The 27,812-nt window shown below is 43.2% G+C and overlaps 2 protein-coding genes across 4 annotated transcripts in view; one reads left to right on the forward strand and one right to left on the reverse strand.

Annotated features, from left to right (window-relative positions):
- LOC109635989 (beta/gamma crystallin domain-containing protein 1-like) lies at positions 1 to 26,800 on the forward strand. Of its 3 annotated transcripts, XM_069514628.1 has the most exons (24): positions 2,701 to 2,889; positions 3,063 to 3,134; positions 3,411 to 3,716; positions 3,870 to 4,789; positions 5,234 to 9,515; positions 9,771 to 9,944; positions 11,051 to 11,089; positions 11,758 to 11,876; positions 12,683 to 12,839; positions 13,075 to 13,214; positions 15,339 to 15,465; positions 16,622 to 16,657; positions 16,925 to 17,085; positions 17,280 to 17,403; positions 18,885 to 19,030; positions 20,237 to 20,363; positions 21,166 to 21,195; positions 21,349 to 21,461; positions 21,835 to 21,967; positions 22,601 to 22,740; positions 24,182 to 24,305; positions 24,790 to 24,948; positions 25,541 to 25,703; positions 26,238 to 26,800. In XM_069514628.1, exons 2-24 carry the CDS (start codon positions 3,087 to 3,089, stop codon positions 26,324 to 26,326), a joined length of 7,857 nt encoding a protein of 2,618 aa, XP_069370729.1. In that variant the 5' UTR covers positions 2,701 to 2,889; positions 3,063 to 3,086; the 3' UTR covers positions 26,327 to 26,800. The 3 variants fall into 3 exon arrangements, with proteins under 3 accessions (XP_069370730.1, XP_069370729.1, XP_069370731.1); XM_069514629.1 differs by lacking the exons at positions 2,701 to 2,889; positions 3,063 to 3,134 and adding an exon at positions 1 to 254; XM_069514630.1 differs by lacking the exon at positions 3,063 to 3,134 and having other exon boundaries at positions 2,702 to 2,889.
- The window catches only part of LOC109636076 (reticulon-4-interacting protein 1 homolog, mitochondrial-like), a 7,739-nt gene continuing 6,599 nt past the window's right edge, over positions 26,673 to 27,812 (reverse strand). Inside the window, exon 9 of the mRNA XM_020097586.2 lies at positions 26,673 to 27,526. Coding sequence (XP_019953145.2) covers positions 27,323 to 27,526 — 204 coding nt within the window. The 3' untranslated portion in view covers positions 26,673 to 27,322. The remainder of the gene's footprint in view (positions 27,527 to 27,812) is intronic.

A 27,812-nucleotide genomic window follows, 5' to 3' on the forward strand; every position in this document is an offset into this window, starting at 1 on the left:
AAAAAAAAAACTCCTCCAAAAAGTCACCATGACACAATTGGTGTAAACCACAGCCACAGTCAGCCTTGGTGCTTTCTAACTTTAGCGCACTGAATATTCATCAGACCTGTGCGCCCAGGACGCACGGAGGAGGACGAGGTTATTACCCCAAGGACGAGGTGGCACTGGAAGACTTCGACCCGTGTGAAGTGCTTCTGCAGCGGCTGCGTTAGACCTAAGGACGGGGAGACACTGGAGGGACGGTTCTAATCATGGTAAGATGTTTCTCTGCGGCTCTGGTGACGTGCGTAAAGGGATGAACTCGGGGCTTACGTGGTTTTTTTTTTTCGCTCTTTAAATTGTGCAGTGAAGCTTCAGGGCTGCTGCCCTTTATTTTGGAGAAACCTGTTCGATGTTTTGTGTGGGCGGTTACAGGAAAAGAAATCTATCCAAATGAAACGAAGCAGGTGATGTTATCATTGTAACATCTAAACCACCCAAGCCTCTGAAATAATGTCCAACAACAAAAGGTATATATATATATATATATATATATATATATATGTAAAGAAAAGCCACACCCCCACCTATAGGCAAGGTGGAGTAATTGTGTATTCACGTGGCTTCGGAATAATGGTAAAAATCAGTTCCTGACTATGAAAAGTAGCATCAAGTCAGAACAAGCACTTGAAAAGTCTGCCAAACATTTTTTATAAAGTTCCTGACGTCATCAGGTATAAACCGACCTACATCATTTTTAAATCCGCTCTGACTCCACTGAAGCTTCAGAGCTGCTGTTTGTGTTGTGTTGAAACCTGTTGCATGTTTTGAAGTGGTTGGTTAAAAGAAAAAGAAGCTTTTCAAATCAGATCAGATTTTATCTCCAAAACTGTTTTTATTTCATCTGTGAACATCTAAGGTCAAACCACTCCGAAAGCATTCAAGCCTCGAAATCAATATCCAACATGACAAGCTTTATCAAAACAAACAAACAAACATCAGGCAGTCTGTGAGGGCCACATCCCCACCTACAGGCCAGATGGAGTAATTGTGATTCATTTGGTGTCGGAATAATCACAAAATGTCTGCCGACTGCGAAAAGTCTGCAGGAATTCTAGCACATGAGTTTCCAAGTTACTGACGTCATCACGTACAAACTAATTAATGCAATGTTTCAATCTGCACAAAATATTAGCTTTTATTTGTGTGACACCAAACTTTTCAGCTAATAAAGATGTTTTTATGATTAACGTGCATAAGTGTTGAATTATTTATATGCCTGTTATATGTACTTTTTCTGTGCTCTTTGTTATTCTGCAAATATTGGAAAGTGTTGTCAAGGTGCTGTTTATTTTAAAATTTGAAAAATTGAGTTTTTACCCAGACAGGAGAAGACAAAGGGTTAAGTTATTTGTCTTTGCAGTATGGAAAGACTGACTTGAGCGGCGCGCCAAGTGAAACAAGGGCAGGCAGATTCTGGAAAAAAACAAAAAAAAAGTGAAGTGCACAGGCTGAGAAACCCACAGTCACTGCGTCATTTCCCCTGGAAAACTTTGTTTGGACATGGCCTCCTTGGTGCCTTCGAATGCTCAAATAAACGTGGGAATTTCGAGAGCAGCAACCATAAAAGACCCGGACAAGGTGATTTAGCAAATTTAGGCCAGCGGGTCGTTTGACTAAAATATTCACAGCTGCTCATTTATGCACAATAGGTCTATTCTGGACTAATGCTGGAAACATTGAGTGTAATATTAGACCAATCTGCTGTGAAACGTGACAGACTATTAAGGACAACCACAAGAGCAAAGTTGGAGTCACTTGTCCTGATGTCTAGCGAGTGTCTCACATATTTGACAATTCAGGGATGCTTTGATTCTTTTGCCAAGTTGTGATGAGTTAACACCTGGATATCTCAAACATGTTGTTCTCTGTTCACATTCAGCGTTTCATAATCCTTTTTGTTTGTTGTACGGCTGACACATGAAATGGAATGGTATGAACTGTCTGTGTTGCTTGGTTTCCAAAGCAGAACAACAAATAGATGGCACTAATATGTGTACAGGTGGTGCATACATTGATTCTTATTACAGTGCACATATAATCAAAGATAGCTACATCACATATTATTTATCTTTTAACCAAGATATATACGTGTATTAGCAAATGTACAGTGACTCTGGAACAAACAGTCTCAGACACATATGTACATGTATTTAAATATATATATGTATATATGAAAGTCAGGTCAGGATGTTATAATTTTTCCTATTATGGGCCCAGTCACAAACGTGAATATCTCTAAGGCGAGCCTTCACCTTCCATTCACTCCCAGTCTGTGAGAGCGAGGGGGTTATCAGTGAATTTGGACTTTATTTGCATCTCAGTTTAAGTTTTGTGACTCCATGTTGCACGACTGTGATGCAATCATGGTGACAAAATCTGCCCACAAATAAAAACTCAATGTCAATACCTCCTGCGTGGTAGTTCCCACTGGAATAGGTGTATCCAGAACCACATTTTGACTCAGAAGGTGATAACAACCACTCTTTTGTGACTCATAGGCTACAATTCAAAATACAATTCAAAATTCTGCGATCAGGTGGCTGATAAAAATCACTATTTAACTCAGCTATATAATCAATCCAGGCACTGGCGTATGGGGTTTCCGAGGTGCACTTAAACGCATCAGTTTAACCACTTGGCTGTGTGGAGAGGCAGAACTTCAGCAACACTCATATCTCCAATGCCTCAGTCTAACGCACTTGTGCAGTTGTGGATGCTTCACTGGATGCTGGGAGGATTAAACACAATATCTGATTGACAGACACCATGATGCAGATTTCAATCTGTGCAAACTGACCTTTACATGCTGCAGGGGGGAGAAAAGTTTTCTTCAATGTCTAATTAAGGGTGAGTTGATTTTTAAATTACAACTAAAAAAAAAAAGTATTGCAGCTAAGTACAGATTTATGATTGGATCTTTCACTTTGCTGAGGCAGAATTTATGATGAACTTCTTCTCTTTCTCTCTGCTACATTGGTTATCCTGGTGGAATGATTTTGTTTTTGTTTTATGCTCTGTAGGAGTTTTTGTTCTAAACCAAAATCATGTTCAACACCTACATAAAGAGTCTGAATGATATGGTATTTTCTACGGTAAGCTCACAGGTTATAAGCTCTCCTGCATGTCTTTGCTGTGCTGAGAGATGCATGGCCGTACTAAAAAATGTCTGTGAACAAATAATCCCAAACAAATAATCTCATATTTACTCTTGATGCCAAGCCTGCACTCCCTCCCTTTGTTCGATGGCAGTTAATGATATTTGCATAACTATCATGATAGTTTGCACATGTTCATTTTGAAAAATGCATGTTTATTGATTGCAGATGCTAAAGTGTAAGCAGGAATTCATTTCTCCACTTTGGTTTTAGTCTGACAGCCCCGAGGAGCAGCCGAGCACTGGGGTCCTGGGCCGTATCGGGAGCTGGCTCTCTCCATGGAAGGCAAAGGGTCCAAAGAGTCCAACTGAAAATGACTTTCCAACAAGTGATCAGGCTTGTGGGTCAGGGGAAGACGAGGAGAGCAAGGAGTCTGTGAGACCCGGGGTGGGGGAACAGCAGTGGCAGGAGGAGGAGAAGGACCACAGCTTCGGTCCCAATCCGCTGGGACTCTCCAGAGACAGTTTCCTTTGTGAGAAGAGGGACGCCACGCAGTCTGCCCGCAGACACGACTCTGCTGTGAGTAGCACTAAGACAGGAGAGGGAGGTCCAAAGGAGGAGGAGTTTGTGGGGAGCGAGGGGAGGGAGGAGAGCAGCCACAGTGCTTCGGCAAGTGGGAATCCTGAGAGGAATGCCAGTCATCTGACACATCTCTTTTCCTCCTCTGAACAGGGCGCTGACCGGGCCCACACCCAGAGACAAGCACAGGCCCGGGCAGGCAAGAGGCTCCATGTGTACCTGGAGGAGACCAGTGTGATACACCACGGCCAGGATTCTTATTCCACACAGGAAGTCATCCGCACTAAATTCACAGAAAGCCTACAGATCCCATCAAAGACAAGATCATCCCCTAGCTTTGATCCACCAAACAGCCCAACAGGAACAAGTGCAGAGAGCAGATGGACAAATGTGAAGCCTGCAGCTGAGGCACAGAATTGTTCCAGTGTTCCAGTGGGAGTGCCACTGAAATCACACAAAGACTCAGAGTTAGAACTTGATCAAGAGCAAACAGAGGCAGACAGCATGGGGCGTAAAAATGCAGCCAGGAGGAGACACAGGAAGAACTCTCAGGGAGATGAGGGGAGCAGCCCCCAGGAGAAAATGCCTCCTGGTGCACAGCCTGTCCCAGAGGGTTCCCTCTCAACAAATAACTCAGTGACCAGTCCTCAGGGCAAAAGTCCAAACACCCACATGGGAGAGTCTTCTGAAAACTCCTCCCCCAATCAAAACCTCACCTCTCAGACCTTGCCTAAGGGAGGGGAAAACAAGACTTCCTGCTCTGATAGCGACAAGCAATTGGACAAGTTCCAGGATTCAAACTCAGACGTTGCAGACACACTCGTGTGTGCGGTTGATGGGGACGCAGACATGGACGACGACGACAGCCTTTACAAAGTGGAGAGAAAGACGGAGACGCCGGAGTCTAAACGCAGGAGTATGAAAGTTTCCCGGAGCGAGGTGAAGCTCTTTAGAAAACATGTGCCGCTGAAACCCGCGCAAAATCTAGTGGGAGACAGCCAGGATTATAAATCGGAGTTAAAGAATGACAAAGGCGAAGAAAAGGACAAGCCCAAACCGGAGACTAATGCAAGGTGAGTTAAAGTTAAGATAAGATAAGGAGTCTATTATTAGTCCCACAAGTGAGACGGAGAACAGTGTGATTTGTGAACGAATGAAACTGAGTATAAAATGTCAGTATATTTGAATAGATGTTCTATTGTTCTGCTAGTGAATCTCCCAACGCAGACAAACCTACCTGTCAGGCTTTTGTCTGACACAACCTTAATGTCAAAGCAGGGAATGTGTGTGCTATGGGTGGAAAATGACAGGTGTATCCACAATGAATAAATGGTGTGAGTCACAGCATACAGTACAGCCCAACGCTTCAAGATGATCACTATGTAATACAGATCACGTTAATTTTGGGCAGGGTAAAAATTGAGGTTTGTGTATAAAAAAGGGTCAAAAATCAACTTTAAATATTTAAAAATTATATTGAGTATTAAACTATGTTCTTTACCTCTTTTCATACACAGACTACAAGACCCGAAAAAACCCACAGAGGAGCCAAAATCAGTGGTCGGTCGGATCACAGATAAAATCAGCCTCTTTGAGCGCCAGCAGGGGGTGGGAGGCTTCAAGAAGACCTTCCAAACCCCGAGGAGCGCCGACGTCTCTCCGGTCAGGAAAGGCACAGACAGGCTGAAAGCAATTCCAGAGTTGTCATTCCCGAGGTCAAGATCAGCCGAACGCCATGGCCCGGTCAAGTCCAACGCTGTGTCACTCGTTGGGGAGAAAACAATGACAATCGAGGAACGAGTGAGGAACTTAACGGAGGCATCTAAGTCAGAGGCTAATCCCACATTGCTTCAGAAGCAAACCATGACAGGAATGTCTCAAAAATCCACATCCTCTGTGGCAGCCGCTGCTGTAGAGTTGCCAGAACGGGACAGTCAGGGTAAACTGGATGCGAAGGAGCAGAAGACAGCAAAGTCAGAGATAACAATAAAACCAGATGGACAACATACCACGTCTGTAGGGGTAAATATTTTCTTTCCAAATGAGCAACCGACCGACTCTAAGACAACAGATGCAGTGACCTATCAAGCAGGAGATCAGGGTGTGAAATCTAAGAGTGCTAAATTAGACTTATCAGCTAAAGGAACGCCCGATTCTTCAAAGACGACTGACAACATTAATCAGCTGCCCAAAGGTCCCAGCAGAACGGGCTCCCGCTCTAAAAGAAGGAAAAGCAGAGATCCTACAAGTCCCATCAGCCCAAACAGTGGAAACAAATCTACATCCAGAGAGAGTACAAGTCCCATCAGCCCAAACAGTGGAAACAAATCTACATCCAGAGAGAGTACAAGTTCCATCAGCCCAAACAGTGGAAATAAACCTGCACCCAGAGAGACTACAAGTCCCATCAGCCCAAACAGTGGAAACAAACCTGCACCCAGAGAGACTACAAGTCCCATCAGCCCAAACAGTGGAAATAAACCTGCACCCAGAGAGACTACAAGTCCCATCAGCCCAACTAGTGGCAACAAACCTACACCCAGAGAGACTACAAGTCCCATCAGCCCACACAGTGAAAACAAATCTACACCCAGAGAGACTACAAGTCCCATCAGCCCAAACAGTGGAAACAAACCTGCACCCAGAGAGACTACAAGTCCCATCAGCCCAAACAGTGGAAACAAACCTGCACCCAGAGAGACTACAAGTCCCATCAGCCCACACAGTGAAAACAAACCTACACCCAGAGAGACTACAAGTCCCATCAGCCCACACAGTGAAAACAAATCTACACCAAGAGAGACTACAAGTCCCATCAGCCCACACAGTGAAAACAAACCTACACCCAGAGAGACTACAAGTCCCATCAGCCCACACAGTGAAAACAAATCTACACCAAGAGAGACTACAAGTCCCATCAGCCCAAACAGTGGAAACAAACCTGCACCCAGAGAGACTACAAGTCCCATGAGCCCAAACAGTGGAAACAAACCTACACCCAGAGAGACTACAAGTCCCATCAGCCCACACAGTGAAAACAAACCTACACCCAGAGAGACTACAAGTCCCATCAGCCCACACAGTGAAAACAAATCTACACCAAGAGAGACTACAAGTCCCATGAGCCCAAACAGTGGAAACAAACCTACACCCAGAGAGACTACAAGTCCCATGAGCCCAAACAGTGGAAACAAACCTGCACATAAGTCAGAGGTCAGAGAGCAGGTGGATAATACAGTGGTGTCTGCCTCCAAAAAGCTCACAGCCAAAATGTCATCTTCATCTGAAAAAGGAAGCACATCAGAAAAACTGTCGCTGTCTGTTGACAAACAAAAAGATTTTAAAAAGGAAGAGGAGGTTTCTGAAAAACTGAAAAAACGGTTTGACTCCATACTTCCAAAGAAGAATGTTGACAAACCAGTGAACACACAGAAGGGAGCCCCTGAACCATCCATCAACAAAGACGAACCTGATAACTCCGCTCCTAACAGCGGAACAAGGAAGCCCATTGACAAGGATCCCGTTATTTTACCCCGAAAGGAGGAAAAGGCTGGGGGTCTCGTGTTCACACATGAGAGAGAAAAGGACTCTGAGGGCAGCGGGGAAAATTCAGCCCTGTCACCCTCCCTCTCTGCTGACCAGCCTATTGAGAAGACTCCCTCGACGGAACAGGCCTCACCTGTTGAAAACCTCAAATTAGATAAAGAATGTTCTGTTCAACCCGACTCGAGAAGCCAAGAGAAAGTGAGGCAGCCCAGTCAGAAAGACAAAGGGCAAAAATCACGACCTCAAAACAAGAACACGGACGCGATAAAACCGACTGAGAAAGAAAATGCGGAGAGACAAGAAAAGTCAGGAGTTAAAAAATCTAATCAGACCGAGAAGAAAGACAAAGATAAAACACAGCAGCTCCAGCGTGCAGATAAAAACACAGCAGATTCCACAGTTACAGCGAGTGATCAAGGTGTCTCTGGGACTGAGGGAAAGGCCGCGAAGGAAGATGAAACAAAAATTTCTGAAAGAAAAGCGGAGCGCGTTAAAGACAGGATAAAACAGAAAGCTGACAAATCAGACACGACCAGCGGTTCACCAGCAGATCACAAAGGTCAGATGGCGGCAACTACACAACAGGAAAAAGGTGATATTTGTGCCGTTGTCCAGACTAATGAGACGGTGAGTCGGTCCAAGGCTGATAAAGAGCCTTTGAAGGATGAAACCCATGTGCCAACAGAAAGCTCCGGATCAGAAATAGGTCTGGTGGTCATTGCAGCAGAACCACAGCCTAATTCTGTATCAGTGGAAAAAACTAAGCATTCACCCAATGACTCACATACAGACGGAGCTAATGATGTTGAGTTCTCCAGCTCCAAGCCTAATTCCAAAGCAACAGCAGCAGACAAGGAGGTGTCTGTAAAAGCCTCCAATTACAGTCCAGCTCTGATAAATGTACAGACAGTCAATATTGCAGAGGAAGAGACTTCTCCTATTTCTGTCTCCGAACCTAAGAGCATCCAGGGAGCAGGGCAGGATGACAGGAAAAAAACTGTCAAAGCAGTGCCCTCAGAGGAGAAAATCTCAGGAAATGTAGCAGAACTAGTCCCGAGCTCTTCTCACAGTAGGACAGAAGAAAAAGCAAAGAGCCCTTCTGATAGTAACGCTTTAAAACGCACAGTTCATGAGACAGAAAGGACAGCTGAGAAAACATCCAGGCCACTACCAAAGGAGCAGCCTCTAGTTCCTAATGGTGACATCTCGTCACATGCACAACTCCTCACAGTCAAAAAGGAGGCAGGCGATAACAAGCCGAGTCAAAAAGCACCCACTTCCCCAGGGGCTGAGAAACTGACCCCAGGGTCACCCCAACGATCACCCATGAAGAAGCTCCATTTGCCACGGGGACTAAGCAGAGATGATGCTACGAAACAACAAGACGCTCCCTCGAGCTGGCTGGATGTGGACTTCCCCAAAAGGAAACTTAAAGTCTCCGAACCCAAACTGAGCTCTTCTGGGAGTGAAAGCAACCTCCTGGACACTGATCTGGACGATGATGATTTCGTAGAGAAGATCAAGAAACTTTGCGCCCCCTTCTCCCTCCCTCCACGCAAACACAACCCACTTAGGCCACCTCAGCCCCACTTTGCCTTGCCAGCGATCAAGGAGGACCGCTTCGAAAAGACGTTTGACCCTGAGGAGTTTAAGTTTGGCTTGAGGAAGAAGGATAAGTTCAACTTAGAAACGCCAAGCATGTTAGCCAAACTCCAGAAAACAGAGAAGATATCTGTTCTGAAGCCGGCAAGGGCCAGTTTGGCTGATAGATGCCTGCTGCTCAGCAGCCTGGAGAACGACTCTCGGCTCAGGGAGAAAACCCCAGTGAATGATGGGGCTGATGGCAAGGAGGAGACAGACAATAAGGTCAAAGTGAAGTCTCGCTTGGAGGGGAGCTGTGTCCTCAGCAGCCTCAGCTCCACCAGCTTCAGAGGGAAGAGGAATGGAGCTCAAACACAGGTAGACGCCAGCAACTCTGGGGATGTTTCTCCTAGCAGCCCCCCCCAGCTAAGCCCTCCACCCCCGCCAAGCCCGACAGCCCAAGCTCCAGGCAAGCACACATTGGCCAAGCAGAGCTCTGCCCTGAGCGGCAGAGAGGAAGCCCAGGCCTTGGAGGCTGTGGTCAATGACTCAGGTCCTCCACTTCCTTCCTTTAATGACATCAAGCTGCCAGACTATTTGGAGAAGTTCCGCCAGCGGGAACCAGCAAAACCAGTGCAAAGCACACAAGGACAAGAGGAAGTCAATAGAAAGGTTTGTTTTCTTTACATTAACTTCACTGCTTAAAGACGATTTGGTGGTAAATGTATTTGTCTCCATAACAGAGATTTTCACAGACAAAAATACCTTTCACAAGCACAGACAAGTTGAAGTAAGCTACAGCAGCTACAGCAACAATCAGAGTGTGATCATTGTCTAATGAAAGTTTCTAATGTTTCTTAACGGCAATTCAAGTCATCTCAGGATATTTATCAGTAGAGAATCACAATAAACTATTCTTTATCTCAGGTTATTGAAAAAATGACGACTCAGGTTCCTGGAGGTGAAGGAGACGTGGCTGTAAAACCAGGTCCGCTGCTTCCTGATGCTGTTCCTCCATGTTTTCCTGTGATTCCACCGGCCACACAGCCTGCTCTGCCTGAGAGGCCTCAGGCTCAGCTGCATGAGAAACCTGCTCATCATGTCAGTGAGCTGCACACACGTTATACGTATATCACAATTTATCACATGTACGAAGACATAAGCTGCTGTTTGCACTTGGAGACTATCGATAATTGATATTTCTGTCAAGGCTGCACTACATGTTTTTAGCTTCTCTATTCACACTTACTAATTACAGGAAAATTCAAAATTTCATGGATAGGATAGCATCATGTAAACTCGGTTAACAGGTGACCTGCTGCAAGGAATTCATTATGACACAGGGAAAAAAGACGTATTATACAATTCAAAAGAAAGACTCCATACAATAAAATGCATTATATATATATTAACCTTCCACCCAACAAAAAGCCAAATTCAGTGGCCTCAGGCATTTCTGAAAACATGAGCAAACATGTCACGACTCGAGGACTCTGAGCCTCCTGAAAATTCTTAGATCTGAGGGCGGTGTTCAATTCCTTTCATGAACACGATAATGAAACAAAACCCCATCTCATGCCAGCAGTAATTGATTCAATAGTAAATTATAGAAGTGATTGTTATTCATATCTGTTAAATTGTGAGTTTGCCAGAAGAGATTTTTTTGTTTTGCTAACTTAGAGGAAAACAAACTTTGAAATTCTTCTAGTTAATGTGAGACCTTTAAAGTAAAGAGTTAACATTCGTCTCATGGTTGATTATCATCTCAAATAATCAAAAAATGATCATCGCAATTTGTCCAAAGCCCCAAATTGATATAAGCAAGCAGCTTTTCAACAGTCCAAAAAAAGAAAACAAGGGAACTGGAATTTTCTTAAATAATTTAATGAAAAAATAGTTTTTTCAGTTTGTGTTTGCTGACATTTCAATCTGTCAACTTGAAAGCTGCCAAATGTGCGAGAACGCTGCATTAAGAATCACTTTCTTTCCGCTGGGTCAGCTCCTTCATGCAATGCTTTGAATACAAATGTATAACAGCCTCATTGCACTCACTTAGTCCCGAGAAGTAAACTCAAAGGTCGGTCAATTAACAGACACAGTGCTGCTGGACAAAGAAAAGTGCCGAGCAGCGTTTCTTGCATTTTACTGATGTTTGTCGTACACTTCTGACTTTGTCGCCATGGTAATTCTGTGTTTCTGCATTCCAGATAAGAGTTGCCAAGGGAGTTCACAGGCGTCCTGGAAAGGTACAGTAGACACAGCTTTGCCAACTTAGAGCAGAAACAAGATGGAGGCAGGATCCTGGATAGACAACTCTGTGTTCTCTGAAAACATCTGCTTTTCATACGTTGTTCTTGGGGGTAAACAACATGTTTAAAAAAACAGCGTGGGGCAAGTTCTCAGCTGGATGTGATTACAATCAGAGAACACAGTGCTGCCAACGCAGTGAAAACTTGTGGTTATCATTATTGTGTAGCTGCAGTCCTAGTTGTTGCAGGAACAAGAGATTCTCCCCTGCTGTGCAGTGTTTGCAGTTTCTCTCTCTGGGATCTACTGTCATAAGTGCCATTTAAAAAAAATGCACACTGCTTGAAAAGGATTTGAGAGTTTAAAGGCTTTTTAATCCAAGTTGTAAAACAATGCTGTTGACTGCAGAGTCTAAAGAGCAGCCACTCTTGGCTCATACACTAAAATGTTCACTACAGTGACGCCTTACATTAGCAGTATAACATGTGTGGCAGTAACTGTTACTAAAGAGAAAACTGTAGGAAAGTGGTTTACTATCGTTCCTCTTCTGCAACACAGTGAGTCATCATCATGCAGTACACATGTCATGCATTCTGACATTTACTTTTCTCTCTCTGTGGCTAATGTGTTGATGTTTTTTGACACTTCCCCTCATCTCTTCACACAGATGGTGTTATTTGAGAAACCCGAGTTTAGCGGCCAAGCGTATGAGATTCACAGGGATGTAGCAGATGCCTCGTCTCTGCAGCTCTCGTCCGTCATATCTGTGAAGGTTGTCAGAGGATGGTAAGTCGCAGGATTCAACCAGAACACACAGAGAATGGGAAGAAAATGTGAACTTAAGTGGTTTGAATTAATGTAAAGTGTTTGTGATTCAAGAGTTGATTGTTATGGTTGCTAGATGTGTGACAATATAATTATATAGCTACGCAGCTATATAATATACACTGCATATAAATACATATTCTTCTAAAGGAGCCTGCAGGGTTTCACTCAGATAGTTCAAACATTTTTTCTTTTATAGATATTATATAAAAGAAAAAATATTTGAGACTGTATATAAAGACGGATGACATACCAACTGGTGGCTAGCTGCAGTATAGGTCATGAACCCTTCCTCCTCCATGTTAGGGCATGGAGGAATCATACTACTGTCAGGAATTTAGATGAAATACCCTATAAGGGTTGAATATGGAAATATATGTTTTGGAAAAGAGATGATGTAATAAGTTAAATCATTGATTGCAGTATTTTGACCCTGGTTTAAAAACAATTGGAAAAAAAGACAAGAATAGTAGAATATCCTAGTATTTATTTTATTTGTCAATGATATATATATAGCCCCTGTTGTTCCTGACGAATGGTTAAGTTTAGCATCTTCAGAAACACAATTGTTCCTTTTCTTGTGGAGAGATAGAGAAGTCAATTCCACTCTGATACCTGTCTGTTAGATAAAGATCTGCAGCCTGCAGCGTGTTAGCTTAGCATAAAAGTTTTTGAGGGCAAAGTGTCACTTTTACACTTCAGTTCTGTAACAGATAAACATGTGCTTCCGCATTATGATTTTGCATGTTTTGGTTTTATCCCCACAGCTGGCTGCTCTATGAGAAACCCGACTTCCAGGGACGCTCCATCGCCTTGGAGGAGGGAGGAATAGAGCTGACAAACATGTGGGCCGAGCCCGGTTCAGAGACGGAACCACAAAACCTTCCGCCCATGCTGATTGGTTCTGTTCGACTTGCTGTCTGGGTGAGTACACCGATCAAACGCTTCCACCCTTTAATATCTCAATATCCACATTGTTGTCGACTCACATGGCCTTTGGAAAAGTAGCTAATTGATTCTTCGATCCTCAGTCCTGAATCCTCCAGAAGAGAAAAGAATAAGACGTTAAGACTTTACTTGGTGTTATTGTGAAGAATGATTTAAGGACCAGTTTGGGCCACTGCTAATAATCACTGTGCTTGTTTCCACGCGTCTGCAGGATTACAGCATACCCCATATTGATCTGTTTACCGAACCAGAGGGCCACGGGAGAGTCACACCGTACCACGATGACACAATAGAGACGGGCTCATTTGGCGTCCCACTGAGCACAGCGTCCATCCAAGTACACTCTGGGGTGTAAGTGTGGCTGCTTCTGCAAAACCAATCATTGAGATCTTTGTTATTGACCTCTGTGTTGCAGGAGCAACTGGACCGATACAGGGACAATATTTTATCAATATTATCTGGGTGTGTGTGTGTTTGTGGAGGGTTGTGTAACTGCATTACAATCTGTGAGCGCTTGATTAGAATCTCCAAATGCCTGTGGAGAGGTATGGCAAGCGAGGCCCATTTTCTTCACTTTTCTCATCCATCCATCCATCCATGGTCTATACTGTTTAACTTTCGAGGGTCGCAGGAATCTGGAGCAAATCCCAGCTGACATTGGACCAAAGATGTTTCTACACATTCATAGATCTATGCACATGTTTGCAGATGTCTATACACATTCGCAAATCCCAGCTTGCATTTGTAGATTCATTTACACATTCAAGAATCTGATCACGCAAACAACTCTCCAGAGACACACACAATATTGCTGCCCTATTGGCCCCATAGGCTGACAAGTCGCTAGCAAGACGCATTGTCTAATTATGGTGATTGATAAGAGGGGTAGTAAGAGTAAGAGAGGATGATTTGATTTGAAATGCATTTCATTCAGTCACTAAAGAATGAAGGAGTGCCTTTGTTTTGCAGCAGCAGAAAACAAAGTAATGAGACAAGTAGTGATTTTTGTATACATAACCAAAAACTAGAGGAGGAGACTTTCTTCTCTGCAGTACTTTGAGCCTGCTGTGCCGCTTGTTGCAATCGGACCCTGTCTGTTTGGCTTTGACAAATGCTGAGAGATAATAATCATTACTTCGGTTTGACTCGCGCTCATTTGGCTGCTCAGGAATGTCTCTCCTGCCATTGCATGTCAGGGAAAAGAGAGAGAGAGTAGGTGTGGGCACACTTTGAAAACGTGTAGAGGTGGAGACTGAAAAGCAGACAGATGGAGAGTGAGAAACAGACATAGGTGTGGAGAGAGCTTGGCAGAGGGGAGAATGTTTTTCCACGTGAGAGGTGGAGCCATTCGGGACATTTTGTGCCCTGGCCCTGATTAGGTTAATGACTGAAGACCGTTTTCCCACAGCTGTTCTCGTAGGTTTACCTTGGCAGTGGCACCTTCGCTAGAATCCTAACATTGAAGGGAATGTTTCAGCATTTCTCAGAACTTCAACATAATTTACAACTTGCTGTGTCATCTTGGCTTAGTTATAAATAATTCTACCTCTGTGACAGTTGGAGTAACTGTTCAGCACATGTACGTAGTTTTCAGTCGAGCAAATGTACAAATGTGTTTTTTACTGTGACCTAGCTTGGTTGACTTCACTGAGCTAACTGACTCATTTGCTCCTCTTAGTATGTGTCCTTCAGAGCCATAAGGTTGGCATCACTTCTTGGTATCGCTTCCTCGCTCTGGCACACGGAGCTGGGTATTTTTCTTCTCCCCAGAGGCTCACATGTGGTGATCGGTATGTGGCTTTGTGCTGCGCCACACAATGGCTTGAAATGCCAGAGGTTGGGGTATAGTTCCAGCAACGGCTGCCCACACAGTAAAAAGTGAATTGTTTTAAAAAAAATGCTTTAAACTGAGGCATACCATTCCCAAGATGTTTTATTTAAAGCAAATAACTTTTGTTCTCGGCTGTGGTTGCGTGCGTCACGTCTGAGGTACATAAAAAATGACCCATTAACACACTCCCTTCACTTATAATGTATAGTGAGCAGAAAGTATCAATCATACTTATCTGTATTTTGAAGGACACAGAAGCTACTGACTTCATTTACAAGTCGTGCAAGGTTTTGACGCACAGTGATTTCAAAAGAGACATTAAGCTCATATTCAGGTTAATAATTTGAGTTATTACTTGGAAAGATTTTGAAGCTCTAATGTTCAGAAAGAGCATCACTTCCCTCATATTGTCCATTGCTGCAGCTCCTCTGAAACACTTCAGGTCCTGTCTCTTTAAGGCCTGAATAGATCTGCTCTGATTGGCTAGCTGGTCCCCTCTTGCGATTGTGCTTGTCAACCTTTTCTAGCACTTTAAAGACTTTACCTGGCTTTGTTAGGGGCATGTATAATACGTCTCCCAGGGGGCATAAAGTAGAGAGACCTTCTGGCTTAATGTTCAATCAACATGTTCCTCTCTCCTGTAGGTGGCTGGTGTTCAGTGACCCGGGGTTCCAGGGTATGCTGGCTGTGCTGGAGACTGGAGTTTACCCTTTTCCTGAGGACTGGGGCTTCCCGTCACCCTTCGTGGGATCTCTCAGACCTCTGAGAATGGTGTGTGTTTCTGTGCAACATTTAATGTCCACTGCGGAGGACACAGTTATTTTGCTCTTTTCAGTCAAGCTTGTGGTTTGGTTCTATATTAAAGCTGGCTGGTGAGTCGTGACTAAAATATCTCAGGCACGGTTGAATTTCAATGAATTCTTTCAGAGACATTAATGATTCACATGGGACGGAGCCCACTGGCTTTGGTAAATGGACTGTATTTATAAAGTGCTTTTCCAAACCTATGGACCACTTGAAGTACTTAATAATGTGGTTCTCACATTCTCACACTGATGGTGCAGCATCAGGACTCACAGGCACATGGTGCTGTAATGCTTGACGATGGGAATGACCAACTATCGTCATACAACAACCAATCGCATTTTTCTGCTTGGGACACGCTACATAGCTTTTGTGCTAGCTGTCAAAGCAAAGCTACACAGGAAATAACATCCACAACCAGATGAAGGTTCACCAACTATCAAGGGTCATTTGCATTGATTTGACTGGCCACCACCCACGCTTGGCCATTTGTTTAAACACGATTTGATTTGCTACTTATAAAAGTGGAGATTTACTTAACTTCAACTTTGCACAGTGTCAGCAAACAAAGCAACAGAACACCAATGCATTGGCAAAACACATTCAAAGTAGATTTGCATGTCTGCAGACGTCTGCGTGTGAGCGCTCAGTCTTGCTCCAGAACACTTCAGCACATTGTCTGGAGGAGCCGGTGATCAAACCACTAACGAGCCAATTACCAGACAACCGCTTTTCCTCCTGAGCCTCAACGCCAGTGTGACTCTCTGTCTGGCACCAATCAGAAACTGATATTTCTTTATTTTAGTGGTTTGCATGAAATCAACCTGCTTCACTTTGTAGTTGCAGTTCCCTTTGTGACTACAGCCTTGGTCAGGCTCTCTGCTCAGAGGCTGTCGATGTGGAAATGGGCAGAAATGTGTTATGCACAGGTCCTGTTCATTTTCTTTTGTCGCTGTTGAACAGAACGGGGAATGCATTATATTTATGTGGAGCTTTTCTCGATCAACCACTTTAAGCACTTTACCCATTCACTCACTCACTCACTCCCTCACACACACACACGATGATCGTTGACTGTCTTGTGTTCATTTAATGGTTCTTAATAATAATGTGTCTGTTTTAGGGGACCTTCAAAGTGGAGACTCCCAATGAAGTCAAGGTACGTTCAGTTTTATTAGAGACCTGTGTCATTTTTTTCGCCTTTGGTTGTGATTTTGTTTTATTTCAAGAAAGGAATGCAGATATCAAAGAATCTCCTGTGTCACCACAATGTGTTTTTCATAATAAAAGATAACGAGCATGATCTAGACCCAGTGTGTTGTACTAGGAAAAGCACTTAAGTGCACAAATTCATAATGTTGTGCTCTCATGATGAGTCAGGTTTAATGTATTTCCTGTCCTCATTATACATGTCATTATATTCCAGGCTGTGGTGTATGAACAACCCGGCTTCGAAGGCTCCTTTTTGGAAATCGACAGTGACATTTTCAGCTTTTGTGAGGATGATGTAGAAGTTGCAGCAGACGCTGCAAACCTCGACACAAAGACACTGAAGGCTGTGGGTTCATTAAAGATCATCGGAGGCCTGTGAGTCTGAACTCTGCTCTCGCATCATATTTCATTCTCTCTGTGTGCGGAGAATCAAATTGGGTAGCAGTCTGGCTCGGAGCAGCATTGTTGGTCCCGGCCAACCCTGCTGCCAGATGGTGATGTGGAGGTTATGTAATCCAGTCACAGTTTACAAACACACTTCCAACCGCCGCACGTATTTCTTGTTCCAGCTGGGTGGGCTACAGCCAGCCGGGGTTCGAGGGCCAACAGCACATCCTGGAGGAAGGAGAGTACCTGGACTGCAGCGAGTGGGGAGGCTCGGAGCAGCTGCTGTCGATGAGACCAATCCTGGCTGTGAGTACAACACCGCACAAACCCACCGTGTACTTTGTCAGTGATGTTACAAAGTACTTTTACTACTGAAGCACTTTTTTTTTCAGCTATTTTTTACTTTTACTCCATTTTACAATGCGTTGAGTCACATTGGTAATCAGTAATCAGTAACAAGAGGGGCAGGTAACTGGAGGTAATCCCATTAAAAACCCTTTCAAATAATCAATGTGACATTACAAGTGTTTTCAGTAGCATGAGTTTGTGTTATTCTTGTTTTAAACAAACAGTTGAGATGTTAATGATGTAGTAAATCGTTGTAGGCTACACTTGGCAAGTACTTTAAATATATTTAAAAGCACGTACTCACTTTTACTCAAGTCGAAGAGTTAATGTGGTACTTTTACATTTACTTGACTAAAATATTTGAGTACTTCCTCTCGTCCTTCTTGTCCTGGTGGATAATCAGTGAAAAAACACTCAAAAGGATCAAAACTTTTCACTGAATTACTTTCACAATATTCACAGTAGACACGTCTGACCTTAACGTCATGCAGGATTTCATAAACCACACGATATTAGTTTAATACATCAGTTAAAATGATTTATTGTGTTTCTCACTGAGAGATAACAGAGGTACTATGCACATATTAGAATTGAAATGACTCATGGGAAGAGAAACAGAAGATTCAGGCTGATAAGAATTTTCATTTGCACAAAAGAAGAACATTATTGAGAGGATAACATTATTTCAAAGTAATGAGATCCAACTTCAGGCTTGACTTCAAACTTTAAACTCCTCAGAGAGGCAACTCGTTTTGCAATTAGAGTAAACAATTAAATAGATATAACTCATCACCGGTTTTGAATCATGAAATAAATGAGTAAGTTGTATTTCACATCCCCTCGTCAATATCTTGCTCCACACGCCTCTCAGGTTTTGCTGTATTGAGTGATTAACACAGTTAGTAACACAGGATGCTGTCAATTAAATATTTCAATAAGAATTTTGCAATCAACATGAAAATATAACAGTTTCCTAAGGCAGTAAATATGCTGTTGGTATCAGAACATTGGTCCCACAAGAGTTTGTTATCTTTAATAAGATAAAGGTACTTCGTCACCAACTTAATCTCCTGGCGTGTTTGCTACTTTTTCCAATATTAATGGTTGATAAAAATTAAATTGGTTTATAATCAGATACTGTGCCTGACTGTTTTTCTGCTTCCTAATGAGACATGATTAGGAATAGTTTGAGAACCACTGTCCGAACATTAAGGGAGTTAAGATCAAATGGCAAATCATTTACAATAAAATTAAATCGAACTGAGGAAACCAGACACTTTATAATGTTTCATAACAGTCAGGGGGGGTTGTACACGCTGGTTTTCATTATTAATCACAACCCCAACCCCCCGGCTTGAGGAGGATATTAACTTTTATTATCAATTTTCAATGTAGCTTCATGTTCAGGTTCTCATCAGATGATTTTCTTCCTCTCGCAGGATTTCTTGTCGCCGCACCTGAAAATGTTCAGCGACAGAGATTTTGGGAAGCTGGGTGTGAACATTGACCTCACGGGGCCCGTCATTAACATGGACGACACGGGCTACGGCGTGAAGACGCAGTCGATTGATGTCATCGGTGGCGTGTAAGTGACCAAGTATTACACCTCCGCTGCAGCGTGAGCGTTAATGGCAAAGAGAGGGTTAGGATAGTTCACCGTATCATTTAAATCATTTGGATCAAATGTGCCTATTGGGATTCCTCATCTGTGTTTCCACTGCAAGACTAAAGACACCCTGTGTTTCACCCAACCCCTCCAGTGACGGCTGAGAAAAGACAACAGCTCTGCACATGCTTTAAGATTCAGTCCTGTATGCGTCAGCCTGATAATTGCCTGAGGAGTCTTACGGTTTTTTTTGCAGCTCAGGTGCGTAACAGTCAGGCCGCCGCACCCTTGATGACAGGTCGAGACAGATCACCTGGTTCACTAATGTTTAGTTTGACACTCCTCACTTCCTGCTAATGAAAGTAGGTCCTTTGAGCGTCACACCCTATTACAGTGGGAATAAATATGATATGAATGCAGGATGTGGAGGAGGTGGAGGAGGAGGAGTCCTAGATGCCTGAACATCTTTTAATAAGTAATCATTTATGCTGGATGTTGTTAATACACAAGTTTCTTCTTTGATTTTTTATGCTTTCGTCAGCTCAAAAAAAAACCCCAAACAGAATTAAACAAAACCTGAAGCAAATCAGATTAATGAAAGGCACAACATGCAACGCTGATTGCCGCTGCCCGAGGGAGAGACTATAGCAAGAGGCTGAAGAACATGGAGTGGAACATTTCGTCCCTCATCTCGGAGGCAGGACTCTTCGAGGGCTATTCTTGCCGCGCTGCAAGCCTGTTATTAGATTACACAGCCTCGCCCATGTTGTGCCGTCGTCCCTCCGAACGTTCGATTGGCTCGGCCTGTTGTTGTAGCGCTGCTTATGCGAAGAGGCTTGTTTTGTCATCTCGCATGTTACGATACAGACGGACCCACAAATTCAAACATGGAACAGAAATAACTGACACCGGGATATGCCACATTTGACAGGATTGCCCAAACAATAACATAACTGTGGAGTGCATCGTTTGGGAGGAGATTTTCCACTTGGACTCCGGCCAAAAACTGTTGACTGTCTATGCTTGAAAAATGAAAAACACTTTTAGGTCTTGTGTCTGTTCTTTCTGTCAAAGACTTAGATTCTCTTCTAATTATGAGCAAATGAAAATGGAGAAACAAGTCTCGGTGCAAATTGAAGGGTAATTACCCTCCTTCTCCTCCTCCTCCTCTGTTTTCTCTCTCAGCTGGGTGGTGTTTGAAGAACCAGGCTTTTGTGGCGAGTGCTACATTCTGGAGAAAGGCCTGTATGGGAGCCCGGAGGACTGGGGAGGGATGCAGCCCAGAGTTGCCTCAGCGATGCCTGTCATTCTGGTAAAAAAAAAAATTCAATGACTCAGAGGAAGTTATGAAATCCAGTCATTTTGTCTTGATGGAAACAAAGTCATCAGGCAAATGTTAAAATAACTGTGATATATTATATTATGTTTAATCTTTGTGTTCGCTTGAGCTTCACATGATTCCATTAATTGGATTTTGTACTTTCCATGATTAGTAATTTTGGAATTTTCCAATATTGAAGCTGTAATCTCACTTCCCCAGATACACAGTTTGCGTAAACATGTTTGTTTTTCACTGCATGTGGCCTGTCACAATATTAATGCTAAATCAAAATCTCTATGGCAGCACAGCTCAAAAAAATAAAAACACAGGAATGAATCGATCAGCTCAGGGTTAGAGAGGAAAATACTTGAGTCATGAGACTGGAAAGTTATAAACATCTTGGATGACCATGGTGAGTCATCGTGAAGCTGCTTTGCTTTCGGATGATGACAAACAGACGTACATGTCGTGCAAAGTCCACTCCAGAGTTGCAGCGACACTGCAGAGGTTACGGACGGGCGTTTAGTTTTACAGTTAACAAGCAAACTGCAGCAAATCCAAGTCCAATGATCATTGTTGGCCTTGTCTTTCCTACCAAGTTTTCCATGGGGCCTTAAAAAGTCAAAAAAACAGTTTTGAAAAAGCTATCAAAGTCTGAAAATAAGTTAAAATAACAACCTAGTTCTTTACTAAGTATTATTATTATTGTTAGTATTAAATGAATTTAACGCTACTTCCATCGCGTGGTTCAGTGTCTATAAATGAGTCTCATCACGATGTTGTTGTTTTTCAGGATGATTTCGAGAACACAGCCAAGTTTAAGGTAGGCAAATGTGACATGAAGAACACCCCTAATCTTACTGAGACACTGTCTGACTCATCGGATGGAGTATGTGAGACGCTCTGAGTGGATGACTCAGGCTCATAGTTGTGCTCTGTGTGTGTGTGTGTGTGTGTGTGTGTGTGTGTACCCCAGGTGCAGCTTTACTCTGATCCAGGTTTTCAAGGCTCCGTCGTGGCTCTGGAGGACGGCACAGCCTCCCTGCAAGACGGCTTCTCTGTGGCCTCCTGCAAGGTTGTGGCTGGAAAGTGAGTTGGATTTCAATCATAGATATTTTTTGAAATACTGCATCATAGGCCACTTTTAGAATTTCCCCAGCGATGATGCACCGACAGTATCTGTGGGGCTCGAGGCTGCAGGCTGTTACTGCTCCACTTATAAACATGTCACATGTGGCAGCAGCTGGTGATATAGTGTACATCTTATATTTTTCATAATGCGGCATCCATGTTAATTTATTACTCAACTCATCGGAGCTATTTGTCCCCAAGCATAAATAATACATCATACATATTAATACATACATAACTCACTGTGTGCTCGTAGCAATTTACTGTGTAAACTGTATATAGTTATTCATTTTCTGTGTGTGTGTGTGTGTGTGTGTGTGTGTGTTTTCAGCTGGGTGGCGTTTGAGGGTAAGGAGTTCACAGGCCGGATGTATGTGTTAGAAGTCGGGAGCTACCCAGACCTGAGGTCGATGGGCTGTGCTGACAGCAGCGCCTCCATCCTGTCACTACAGACTGTCGGCTTTGTAAGTAGCGTCAGTTTTAAAGGACATTTTCACATAGACATGTTTTAAATGGCGGAGAGACGCAGCGTATTTAAACCTGCTTGAACCAACTTGCAGAGAATTGTGACCCAACTCCACAGTTTTCTCTACTTTATAGCATCTAAGTGGAATAATGTCGCCCATCGTTTTTATCCTAATTCAAAATACCAAATACAGCAAACAATATAAAGATGAAAAAAAATCAGGTTAAAGGTTTCAGTTTAAATTTTAAAGGCCAGATGTGCTAAATTAATTGATTCATAAATAACCCTATAGTTTTGCATAATGCCAGAGATAAACTAATTTACACAGACAATTAAAACAAACTTTGATAGAGTGAAGAAGAAGGTTTTCATACGTTAATTTCAGATATTTAATATATTTTGGCCAAAGTTTATCGAGCACCATTGTTACTGACGTTTAACATCAGAAAACATCAAACCTGCATCAATTTGATTTTCCTCACAGCTCAGTTTCAGGAAACAACCTGTGCATCACTGGGGGCGACAGTACTAAAGCACACATTCATACGAGTGTGCTCCATCTCCACGGGAACCTCAGTCTCAACCTGCCACCTAATGTTCTTTCACCGTCTTCCTTCCTCGTGCTCCGCAGGAGTTCTCGCTGCCATCCATCACTCTTTTCGAGCGCTGCGGTCTGCGGGGGAAGAGGGTGGTGCTGACCGACGGCTGCGTTAACCTTCAGCTGGCTGGAGGCTGCAGCAGAGTTCAGTCTGTGCTCGTGGAAGGAGGCATGTGAGTACATGGCAGCCGGCCACGTTACATAACAAGACATAAAGCGACAACACCAGATATCACCAGATTCTCCTGTTGGTGTGAGTTCGACAGGTTCTTGCACAACGGCCCTGTGTGTGTGTGTGTGTGTGTGTGTGTGTGTGTGTGTGTGTGTGTGTGTGTGTGTGTGTGTGTGTGTGTGTGTGTGTGTGTGTGTGTGTGTGTGTGTGTGTGTGTGTGTGTGAGAGACTGAACCTGCAGGGACATGAGGGCATCACATGAAACAGAATATCTTAGTTTTCCCTCACATGTCCCTCAGTGGCCCCGGTTGGTTCACAGCAGCTGCAGCGTCTTTAAACCTCTTTTCAAATTCAGACGTTAGCAGCTGCCAAGTCGACATGTCAAACATTTTTTTAAAATCTCGCTGGCAGCCGGTGCAGGGCTCCTTTGCATCAGTAAAAGAAACCGAGCCTGTTTTTTTTACAAGCGGTATGTTTACCACTACAGTAACAATAACTGTGTCAGATGTTAAAGCAGGTACATCTCCGAGGACAAAGCTAAGCACTTCAGCTCAAAGATGAAGGATTTAGAAAATAAAACAAGCAAAATCTGAGATGTCTGTTTAAATAACCATCTTGCTGTTATGTTGAATTTGCTGTAAATATTTTTACATGTGCAAAAACAGCATTTAATCCACGTCCGTTAGGGAAACAGCTCCTTGAGGTTATTGTTTTTGTTACAGACGTGAAGCATTATGGGCCTGGCATGATGTTCCACAGATTCAGATTTATTGCAGTGCAGAGCTCAGGGTTTTGTGCATGTTATTACCTACAGTATATTACAGTATGACAGGGCTGCCAGATGCAGCACTGATGGAAACCTGCTGCTGATGTGTGAGATTCAGACCGGTGGTGCGAGCCCATGCTGAGGAAATAAAGGACTCACAGTGAGCCAGGGCTGTCTGTGGAGTGGTACATTCCTGACGCAGGAGAGACAGGCAGTCGGCCAGAGGACACAACGATGGGGTTAAAACGTTTACAGTGTCAAGGCGACATTGGACGGTTGTGAAGCTCCGCAGCTTTTGAAAGATTGTTTAGATGCTGCACGGAGGAGAGGAATCAAATAAACTTACAGGTCAAGAGAAAAAACACAAGTTTAGATAGACTTGGCCAGAACACTTCAAATAAGGAAGATTTCAGAAATGTTAATAACATTTATAATAATAAGTAAATAACCATTCCCTATAAATTCAAAGAAGCTGCACCAAGTTACACAAGATCATAGATATCAGTGTCCTGAATGTGCCTGATTTTTTAAATGTAGAAATTCAGAAAAGTGTCCAACAATTCCCCTGTCTCGTTTTGTCCCTTTAAATCAAGTCTGAGGAAGAGAGTGTGTTTGATTGTACCTGTTGAATATGTAAAACCTGACTGTGTTTGTGTTTTTCTTTCTTTGTTACCAGGTGGATTCTATACGAGGGAATCAACTACCTGGGAGTTCAGATTTTACTGAAACCCGATGAGATTCACGACTGGCGGAAGCTCAGCAGCTGGAATAAAGTCGGGTCCCTCCGCCCTCTGTTACAGGTGCGTCCTGACGCGACATCAGAAGAGATGGAAATACAATCTCCGCCTACTTTCTATTCCTGTAGTTCACTTCTGCATCACGCTCAATCAGCTGGAAGCAAGCAAACACCCACTTGCATACAAATGCCAATAATTACACTTTCAAACCACATTCATTTAAAAAGCAAATCTTATATTAGGTAAGAGTGAAGAGCATCAACAGCCCTCTTACTGAATGTATAATATATATACGGCAATTAAGTCAAGCTCTTTTCTCTACACATAATATTACATCTGTCTGCAGTGAAATGTGTATATTAACATTTTATTTTTATTTTATTTCATAGCTTCACATTTCTGTTGTCCACCTCACAGCTGCAACAGTTGGTTTAGAGTTGTGAGAAACTTTGATGAATTATAGGTTCTTTATGAAACCTGAACGCAGATGACCTCTTTCGTCTGAACATTTTCATTACTTCTTGTTTCGTGTATTTTCCCCGAGCAGAAGCAGGTGCACTTCCGTGTGCGGAACCGACAGACGGGGCTCATGATGTCAGTGACGGGGGATTTAGATGATGTTAAACTGCTGCGGATACTTGAGACGGAAGAGACGGGCGGATTGGAGCAGATCTGGTTCCATCAGAACGGACATCTCCACTGCAAGGTACAGCACCATCATCATGCTAATAACTGACTGACTGATAACCAGGGTCAGAGGTCGGTGGAGTTTGTGTTGAGTAGTGTTCGGATGAGTAATGATGGAGCTGTGTGTTATTCACACTCATACATATTAACCCATCACCCAGTAGACTCTTAAAACGTACATTCAAATTCATACGTCACAAGACTGATGTACTTTTTTTACCTTTGCGTAAAAGTCATATTTTTTAGGTGTGTATATGTTTTTCAAAACAGTCTGACATATTGAGGGTAACGCTCATGTATTAAGATCAAAGATCAGCTGTTGTGAGCTCAAAAGAAAGAGTGATGATGCGTTCCTACAGAAGAATGTCAGGGCCAGGTACAGGGGTTTTTTTCGCTTGCTTTTTGAGAATAAAGTGGAAACGTTGAGGTGAAAGAAAAACTCAATCAGAGGAAGATTGACGCAGGAATGAATGCAGAGTGTGTCCTTTCAGTTAATGGGTGTGGATGGGTTTCTTGTCGAGTATGAAAAGGGCTTTGGACCAGCCCAGCTCTACTCTATTCTTCTAAATGTCACCAGAGAAAATAACCAGCTGCTGTCCTTGTGTTTCCAGCTGCTGGAGGAGTGCTGCCTGTGTCCAAGCGGCAGCATGACGATGGCAGGAAGCCGCGTGGGTCTGACCCCGGAGCTTGACAACCAAGTCCACCTCTGGAGTATCACCCCCGAGGGCTTTATCCACTACAGCCCCTCCTCTAATCTGGTTCTGGAAGTCAAAGGTGAGCAGCTATATCCACATGTATTACTTCCTCCTGTTCGAAATGTCAGAGAGCTTTCACAATGCAGATGAAGTACTTTGTGCTTATATCAGCGTCTGTAAATCTTGTTAAATCTTTGAATGCAGCACAGACTTCATGGAAGATTGTAACGATTATCAAACATGTTAATTTCAACACAGGTTTTTACAGTGCATCACCACATTAGTGTTTCAGGATGCAACTTCTGTCTATTAATGACCAATTTAAGTTCAAACTAACCAGAACTACTGGCAGAGTATTTGCATCCTGGGGATCAACGTATATCAGTCAATTAGTGACACCTAGTGGACTAGATAATGTTATAGTACATGCTGTCTTTCAGTGCAGAGAAATGAAATGTTTTTGACAGAACCCCTATCTGAGCAGAATCAGGTCTTACAATGGCTCATGATAATAAATGAGTGTTGTCTATCTTTAACAACAAACAGCAAACACAACCTAGCTGCAGGAAATGAATAATAAAACAATGTTGAATGGCACATCTGTCTCTTTCAGGGGGCCACAACTACGACAAAAACCAAATCATTCTGAACACCCTCGATGCAAATAAACCCCAACAAAGGTGGGATGTGGAGATTATCTGAAAAACCTCCCAAGCTGCTCAACAGGATCTTAATATTATCCGAGGCACAGCAGCGCGACGAGTGCTGCAGGATGAGGTACGCTGGAGCAGAACAGAGATCACAGAGAGGATATGGAATACCCACTGACTATGCAAATGAACTTGTAATACTTTTTACATATCTTACACTTCCAGTAATATATCCAAAGGTTTGTATTTTATCTTTTCGTTGAATAAATCTGTTTGCCTGATGTCAATTAACTTAAAACAGTGTTAACACGTCTTCCTGTATTTTTATTCAATGTTGCTCAGTATATTCCAGCTGCACGCAGCAAAAGGAAATGAAACAAAAAAAAATTCTCCTGAAATGTCTTTTGTCGTTGTTTAATCAACACCATACACACGTCTTTTGTTAACAAAATAAAAGTATTTTTCTCAATAAATACATTGTACAGTAGAATGCGCTGGTACTTGTTGTACAACTGTGTGAAAACTGCTCCAGTTTCATTATTTGTTGTTCCCCCAAAGGTTTTTCCTGCTCAGAGTAATAACATGAGATGCATGATGGGAAAAAAGTGCTCAGGAGACTGAGCTCATGTAAAATAGTGTAAATGGTTATCTGCCTTATCGTGCTGCTTCACCTGGTACTGGACATAAACACATCTATTGACAAACATTTCAAGCTCTGTCTGATATTTATGTGTTCTCTTGTTATGATGCAGCACACAGAAAGCTTTCAAAACCCTGGCTGACCTTATAGTCTGCAGTTGATATTTACATTAGCATCAGCATGACAGGAACACAGCATCACTCAAGCACCTTGTGAAAACCTTTTGAAAAGTTTTAACAAGATCAACAATCTTTGGCAGGCTCTCATTGTGAGCTCAGACCACGCTCGTAGTCTGTCGCTCCACCTCTGATTTGTTTGGACAGAACAGTCTGATGCTGTCAGGAAACATCTTGTAAAGGTGAGAAGACTCACACAGGCTTTATTCTCTTGGTGATCAGCTTCCCCTCTTTAGTTTTGCTGTGCTGTTCCCTGCACTCCTTGCTCTGACTCTGCAGTCTCTGTGCAGTCATCCTGCGCCAACTCCTCGGCCTGTCTGGTGTCATTTTCAGCCACCCTGACGACCGTTTTCCCTCTGGCGTGGCCGTGCTCAAGCTTCTGAAAAGCCTGGGGCACCTGGGAGAATGGGAACTGTGCCTCCACGACTGGCAGGATCTGTGATGGAGTGGCAGAAAAAGATATAAGGAATCGGATGTTTAAAAAAGGAAACAATCAAAAGATCAAATATTGTGGAAGTGAGGGGGCCGGGACCTTCACCTGCACCTGAGGATCGATCAGCACAGGTGAGAGCTGTTAGCTGATTGATCCTCAGAACCTGCTGGACCCTTGAAAGTTGAGTGCCCCACGTTGGGCGCCACTGTGGCAGTCGACCATGCCACTGGGCTCTAACCACAGCAGCCAGAGACGAACCGTTTGGGTCTCAGCATACTTTTATTGTCTT

This window comes from Paralichthys olivaceus, chromosome 19, assembly GCF_024713975.1.
Source record: "Paralichthys olivaceus isolate ysfri-2021 chromosome 19, ASM2471397v2, whole genome shotgun sequence".
In the NCBI taxonomy this organism is placed as follows: domain Eukaryota; kingdom Metazoa; phylum Chordata; class Actinopteri; order Pleuronectiformes; family Paralichthyidae; genus Paralichthys; species Paralichthys olivaceus.